General features: G+C 45.5%; 1 protein-coding gene across 1 annotated transcript in view; it reads right to left on the bottom strand.

The window, feature by feature from the left end:
* LOC109953418 (complement C3-like) overlaps positions 1 to 6,824 on the bottom strand; it is a 7,431-nt gene extending 607 nt beyond the window's left edge. The window contains exons 1-7 of the mRNA XM_020588899.1: positions 6,810 to 6,824; positions 6,672 to 6,761; positions 6,334 to 6,436; positions 6,066 to 6,152; positions 2,952 to 3,044; positions 2,747 to 2,830; positions 2,225 to 2,369 (exon numbers count right to left, since the gene is read on the bottom strand). Of these exons, the coding sequence (XP_020444555.1) occupies positions 2,225 to 2,369; positions 2,747 to 2,830; positions 2,952 to 3,044; positions 6,066 to 6,152; positions 6,334 to 6,436; positions 6,672 to 6,761; positions 6,810 to 6,824 (617 nt within the window). The remainder of the gene's footprint in view (positions 1 to 2,224; positions 2,370 to 2,746; positions 2,831 to 2,951; positions 3,045 to 6,065; positions 6,153 to 6,333; positions 6,437 to 6,671; positions 6,762 to 6,809) is intronic.
* Positions 6,825 to 7,919: the final 1,095 nt, after the last annotated feature.

A 7,919-nucleotide genomic window follows, 5' to 3' on the forward strand; every position in this document is an offset into this window, starting at 1 on the left:
GAGTCGAACGGAGGCTCCAGCGCTTGGTTAGCAGCGGCAGGCTAGCCCTCCCTGCTATACTGTTCGCAAATGTCCAATCTCTGGATAATAAACTGGATGAACTCCATGCTCGGATTACCTCGCAGAAGGACATACAGGACTGCTCCCTGCTGTGTTTTTGTGAAACCTGGCTGGGAATAGAGACTCCCGATGAGGGTATAACTCTGGATGGTTACTCTGTGACAGGATTGCAGTGCTGCTGAAAGTGGCAAGACCCGCGGCGGAGGAACAGCCTTCGTCAAACAGTCCTGGTGCACAGACTGTAAGATTCTCTCTAAATTCTGTTCTGAAGATGTTGAATATTTAACACTAAAGCTAAGGCCATTTTATTTACCCTGAGAGCCGCAATGTATCATTGTGAGTGTAGCTCAAACCTGCTTACACCAAATGACTCAAGGCGAAACCAGTCTCAACCAGAATTGTTAACACCTGGAACGACTGTACACAGGCCAGCCTGCAGGGCTGTTTAGAGGCCACAGACTGGAGCATCTTCAAAGGGACCACAGATGACATCCATGAATATGCAGAGACTGAGTGACTACATCAGTTGGTGCACATCCATATGCGCACCAGATAGCCTGGTGCGTGTTTTCCCTAACCAGAAACCCTTGTTTAATAGGGATATAAAATAGAAAATCAGGAAGAGACGAGAGGCTTTTAAAAGCCTCTCGTGGCTGATTTTTTTATGTCAGGGGTTCTATGTCAGGGATTTTCTTGGTCAGGGGACCAAAGGGAGTACAGGAAAGCCCAGTATGAGCTACAGAAGTCCATCAGAGCTGCAAAGAGAGCATACTTCCAAAAACTGGAGAGCTACTATATGAACAACACGCACATTATGTGGCAGGGAATCCAGGCAGTCACAAACTATAGGAACAAATCAACAAACACAGCCCCCCAGGACGCCACCCTCCCGGACAGCCTCAACAGCTTCTATGTGAGGTTTGACAGGTTGAACACAGACACCCCTCAAAATCCCCCTGCGACCCAGGGGACACTGCTTTTCAGGTGACACACACACAAGTCCTGAAGGCCCTGAAATAGGTAAACCCCCATAAGGCGGCAGGACCAGACGGTGTCCCCCCTAGAGTGTTGAGAGCTATGGGGATCACCTAGCTGGTGTGTATACAGATATCTTCAACCCGTCTTTAACCCAAGCAGTAGTTACTCGCATTTTCAAGAAATCCATCATACTGGTCCCTGAGACATCAGACACATCCACTATGAATGACTTCAGGCCAGTGGCGCTCACATCAGTCGCCATGAAGTGCTTAGAGAAACTGGTCCTCACACACATTAACCACATGGTCCCGGACACTGTAGACCCCCTCCAGTTTGCCTACTGCCCCAACAGATCAGTGGATGACGCGACGGCTCTGGCTTTATTCCATACCCTGAAACACCTGGACAGCAGCAGTACGTATGCTAGGTTGCTCCTCCTTGATTATAGTTTTGCATTCAACACCATTCGCCCAGGCAGGCTGATTAGGAAGATGACAGACCTCGGTGTCCCAACTCCCACCTGTAACTAGATTCTGGACTTCCTGACTGAAAGACCATAGGTAGTTAGAATGGGAGGGCAGGTGTCTGCTGAGCTTACAATCAGCAGAGGCTCACCACAAGGCTGCTGTCTCAGCCCAAAATTCTTCACCATGTACACCCACGACTGTGTCTCCAATCATGACAACACCATCATCATTCAATATGCTGATGACACCACTATTCTGGGACTCAACAAGGGGGGAGACGAGTCGGTTTGCAGAAGCTTGGTGAACGACATTCTTGTTTATGGAGAGGAGAATGACCTCATCCTCAACATAAACAAGACAAAAGAAATAATAGTAGACTTCATGAAGAACCCCTCCCCTCTGCTGCCCCTGACCATCAAAAGGACTGAGGTGGAGAGGGCTGACAGCCACAAGTTCCTGGGCCTGCAGGTGACATCTGACCTGAGCTGGTCACTGAACACAGCTGCCACAGAGAAGAAAGCCCGGAAGCAGCTAAACATCATCAGGCAGCTCAGAAAAGCTGGTCTGAACCGTCGCCCTCTCACCCTACCCAGGCCAATAGAGGACTGGTAGAGAGCATCCTCACTACTGGCATCACAGTCTGACTTGACTAAAATAGTTCAAATGTTTAAATGAAGAAAATATTGTGAGGGAGCTGCAGATACAAAGGATGAACTTACGAACGATTTTCGTCATCTCTGCGAATATCTTTGGAGGTTCCCATGATAAGGTAGGTTTTGCCTACTTTCACATCTAATGTCTCCCTGCAGTGTGGATAACTGAGGAATGTACGCACTTTGCCCTGAGAACCCACATCAGAATTTCCTGTAGTTAAAATATAGGACAAGAGAGAGAAGATAATTACAGCCTAAAAGCCTGGACAGACATGCAGTATAAATCATTACTGTTGTATTCTCACATATTCCCAGTGGAATCATGTTTTAAGGAATGGTTAGTTTGGAAAACACACTCATGTAGAGTAAATATGAAGCTAGAGCCAGCAACAGCTCACAGGGGTAAACAGCTAGCCTGGCTCTGTCCAAAAGACAAAATCTGAACACCTGTACCTCTAAGCTTACAAGTGAACAAGTTTTGTATGTCATATTACGGCACTTTAGAAAGACTTTCAATAAAACATAAGTGGGTAGTAAAGTTTAGAAAGTTCAAATAGTTTTGAAAATTATCAGGAGATAAATACTCACCTTCCTTGATGACTTCCTGTACACGCACTGTGTAAATGTCAGTGGATAACTCATCTGTAAAACCTTCCACTGCCACTTTGTACACTGAAGACAAACAAGTTACAGATTGTTACCTCACTTACTTGTTTTTTCAGTTTTCTCTTACACAAACATACTTTTTAAGATAAAAGCTCTCTATATATGCAGTCCATATACACTCTCTTACCATAATCTATTTGGTTGGTGGATGTGCTCTCACAAAGTTTAGTTATGCGCTCATTGTTACTGATTTTGCCTTTCTTCTGCATACTGCAGTTCTCTGGAAAGATAAAATACAGTAAATACACAACTGGTGACCTGATTAAGTGAGAACATGTGAATGTGTGTGGATGGATGAGTGAAGTTGTATCAAAGTTAAAGCTTCTTTTAGGTTCTAAGTATAATGACAACCTCGACCTCTGCTGCTTTGATACCACAGGATCTTACAAGCGCTTGTTAACCAAATTCAACAACCGTATCTTAAATGGCCACATTATATATGAAACTCAAAACAGGAATCAGTATGTTACCATTGTCACTGTGGGCATGTTTTCTTTATTATGTTATCATTTATCTCTGCACTTTTCAAAGCTGTTAGCTTGGGTGTAGATACGCAGAACAACCTGGCAACAAGGTGACACTAGAACCAGGGTTAAATAGTGTAAAGCTTAATGAGCCGATTGTGAGCAGCTGTGCAGCTTGTTCCCGGGCACACCGAGCTGCTCAACCTCCTCGTCTGATCATGAGGGAGAGGGAGCAGTGGCAGAAGTCCTAACAGTACCCCCACCTTCACGGGAGCCTCCAGGGCATCCACCAGGCTTTTCCGGGTGTGTGCAGTGGAAGTCACGCATCAGATCAGGATCCAGGATAAAGGAACAGGGAACCAAAGAACGTTCTTTGGGAATGCACCCCTCCTAGTCCACCAGATATTGTAGGCCCCGATCCCGATGGTGGACATCCAAGAGGCTGCAAACGGAGTAAGCTGGCTCACCATCCACAGCCAGGGTGGGAGGCAGGGACCCGGCCAGAGGGCACAATGGGCTGGAGGAAGTCAGTTTGATCTTGGAAACATGAAACGTTGGGTGGATCCGGAGGGAGCACAGAAGCCAGAGTCTGACAGCTGTGGGATGAAGAACTTTCACCATCAACAAAGGACCCAGGAAGCGTGGGGCCATCTTTCTGGGCATCCCTTTCAATGGAATATGTTCAGAGGAGTGCCAAACCATTTGCTCAGGGCTGTAGACTGGTGCTAGGCATTGATGGTAGTCCACCAGGCACCGGTTCTTGTTTCCAGTGCAGCAAAGAGCAGCTCTGGTCTTTTTTCAGATTCACCAACAGCAACGAACGAGGGACTGCACAGAGGGAACTGCCACCTCTGCTGGGAATCAGAGTGGTTGATAGCCCAGTAAGCCTCTAATGGAGAACATCCAGAGGCTGAGCTGACTAGGGAGTTGTGGGTGTATTCGACCCAAGGTAGATGGAGACTACAGGCCGAATGGTTGGAGGCCAAGAATCACCACAGGGCAGTTTCTAATTCCTGATTTAAATGTTCCACCTGCCTTTTGGTCTGTGGGTGCAAGCCTGAAGACATGCTGTCCTTGGTGCCCAGAGCTGAACAGAAAGCCCTCCACACCTGGAACACAAACTGCGGACCCCTGTCAGACAATGCCCTCCACTGCCCTCTCTGCAGAGCATTTCCCACCGCAGGGTGCATAGGAGGGCTGCCTCCATCCTCAAAGATCCCACCCACCCCCAGCACAAACTGTTCACCTCCCTACCCTCTGGCCGGAGGTTCAGAAGTGTGAAATGCAGGACCTCCAGATTGAAAAACTCTTTCTTTCACCTCTGCCATCAGACTCCTAAACAGCTGAGGAATTTATTACCAGGAAATACGTCATGTACTGTCGGCCTGTACTGTTTACATTCTCAGTTTGCACATGCATAATTGCACCTTGACTGTTGACTGCTGCACATGCTGCTCCCATGCAGCATACATTCTCTATTATATTCTTATATATTTTTATTATATTGCTGCATTTACTGCTTAAAGTACCTTAGATTTTGTGTTACTTATTTATCTACTTTATATTTCATTTGTATTTTGTGGCATTCATGTGGACGGCAAAGTAAGAATTTTATTGTACAGGGAAACACGTTTCCTAACTGTGCATATGACAAATAACACTTTGACCTTTGACCTTGACCTTGACCTAGAAGGGATCCCGTGGAGCCAGAAAACGTGTAGAGTCAGGAGATCCGCTGTTTCTTAGGCCGAAGGAAGCTTGGGAAGAGGCACAAAATGTGCTGCCTTGGAAAATCAGTCAACTATGGTAAGTAGTGTTCATTTGGCCTCTCTGATCTCATCCATGATCGCAAGGACAAAAGACACTTAGCTGCACTACCCCGGTGGTTTGGGTGGTCAAAAACCTTTTGGAATTTGTGCAGAAACTCCTCGAAGGTCAGGCCATGCAAGGTTGCATGGGGAAAGGAGGCTTCTGCCCAAGCCAGGGCCCTGCCTTGATGATGTAAAATATCTTGAAGTGGTCTAATTGAAGGGAGAGGGATTTCTGCTCAAAGATCATGGTGCACTGCAGCACGAAGCCTCAGCACTTGTCGAGGTCCCCTGAAAAGGGTTCAGGGTGAGGAAGGCGTTAGCCTGGCAACCTGGTCTGTCAACTGGGAGACCCGCTGTGCTAGGGCCTGAACTGATTCCATTTCCCAGCGCCAGGATTGTTCTAATTGTCCTAATTACACACCGTGATGGTGCAGGACAGACTGAATGGAGAGTGATCCTGGATCTGAGCCAGCTGAGTCCATTGGGGCCAGTTTGCTCTGGTCTGGATTAGTTAGTAGACTCAGGAGAATCAGTCACTTAACTTTACCGAGGTGCAATATTGACTTGCTAAAGTAAGACAATGCAGGATGACAAATGAAATGGACTTGTAGCATTTTTCTATGCAATGAAGCACACTTGTAGTGCTTTACACTATTTCCCATTCACTCATTTGTGCACACAAGCATTCACACAAACACATTGATAGAACAGGCACCAGGAGCAGTTTGGGGTTAAGTGTCTTGCCTTAGGACACTTTGACATGTGGACTAGAGAAGCCAGGACTTGAATCACCAGCCCTTTGGTTAGGAGACGACCTGCTCTACCTTCTAAGCCACAGCCACCCCACTGTAATCAGCGCTTTATCTCTAGGATGCACAGTGTTAGTCTTTTCTTGTACCCTCATGATTTTCAGGTGTAACAAATTTAAGCGTTAAAGCTTCCATGTTCAGACAGTTTCCTCTTTACCTTCAGCACATGTACATTCATCATTCCTACAGACTGTCAGCTGTCCAGCTCTCCTTTCTGGATGGTAGAATTTCACACAGGGTTTTTCTGCAACACAGATATTTGATAAACTGTGTTTGTGGTAAGTGTAATACATCAGAACATATTTAAATACTCTGAACATGTAACAACGCCTGCTTATCCACAGTGTTATCTACACTGACATATAATTGCAGCAGAGAAAAATCTTGAAACACATTAAAGTACCATATGTTTCTTTGCTACTTACGGTCATAATATTCATAGACAGACACAGCAGCTGGCTGTAAGACACCCACGTTCATCGTTTGATGGATCCTAAATGTGATCTCTTCTGATCGCCTGTGAGAAACCTGCAGAAAGATGTAAAACAAAGATGAGACAGTGATAAATATAAGGTAATGAGCAGAAGGGACAGGAGGAAAGACTGATGTCTTACCTTGTCCAGGTAGATGATGAGTGAGCCTTTTTCTGAGAGAAGTGTGTCCATCTCATATTTTGAAATGATACGGGCACGTCCTTTAGACAACTACACCAGGAGATGATACACATTCACACACAACATTCACACACTGACCGGTGTCTTACCTTGTCCAGGTAGATGATGAGTGAGCCTTTTTCTGAGAGAAGTGTGTCCATCTCATATTTTGAAATGATACGGGCACGTCCTTTAGACAACTACACTCCCATGAACACACACCAACAAACAGATATACATGATCAGACAACTTTCAACACCATGCAGGGTTCCAGACTAACACTTCATACTGGTGGCACTGGTAGCCAGATTTGGTAGCACCACCTCTTTTTTTAGAACTTAATGCAAAAGAATCAGTATTTTTCATAAATTATTTTAAACACCCTTACAATCCAATGTGCACAGTCTGTATTTATAATCAAATTCAGAGAGAGGGAAACATATGGAACACAGTAAATGAGAAAATCACTTCTGGAACAAGCTTCTAGCTCTTTTTATGTCGTCACTGTAGTGCTCTATAGCCTATCAGTCAACATGATGATGATGATGATGATGATGATCAGGCTATTATATTTCAGTTGACATATAAACTGATGAATTGCACTCAGGAACTCAGTCACCCAGGAGGAGCTCAGAGTAGAACCGCTGCTCCTCCACATTGAGAGGAGCCAGCTGAGGTGGCTCGGGCATCTGCCGGGGAAGAGCCAGGACACACTGGAGGGACTATGTCTCTCCCCCGGAGGAGCTGGAGGAAGTGTCTGGAGAGAGATTAGTCTGGGCATCTTTGCTTAGACTGCATTACAGTTGGGAGACTTAACACTTCTACTAATTATAAAAACAGAAATCATGAAGTTGACTTGATCTGCTTCCAAACCTGAAATGATGGCACCTCCTGAATCTCTGTGCTGCACGGTTTCCAGGGAGTGCTGATGTTGAGGGAGAAACGGTAAAGGGTTGTAGAGGTTCCAAGGTCCAACTTTGATATGTACACGGTCAGCAAAGAGCCTATAAACACAGTGCAAAGTGCCAAATTTTATAGTCATGGAACAGGCTGAAAATAAGGAGTAGTAGTGTTGAATGTTTTACTTGTTTGGTTGGTGCCCGAATTTGGCTTCACTGAGCTCCGAGGAACAGCAGAGGTTGTTGAGCTGGTGGCCTGTTGATGTGTAGAAAACCGCACCCAGTGTGAACTTTGAAAAAGTCAGTCACACCTTAAATAAATTTGGACACAAGTGATCACTTGCAGCCTGGAGCCCTGCAATGAACACTGAACTTTCAACTCTATGAGGGTATGTGTGTATATGTAAAAACTCTTACCACAATAAGAGTGGATAAGAAGTAAAGTAATGAAGGTGCCA

The sequence above is a fragment of the Monopterus albus genome, unplaced genomic scaffold, assembly GCF_001952655.1.
Source record: "Monopterus albus unplaced genomic scaffold, M_albus_1.0 scaffold660.1, whole genome shotgun sequence".
Lineage (NCBI taxonomy): Eukaryota > Metazoa > Chordata > Actinopteri > Synbranchiformes > Synbranchidae > Monopterus > Monopterus albus.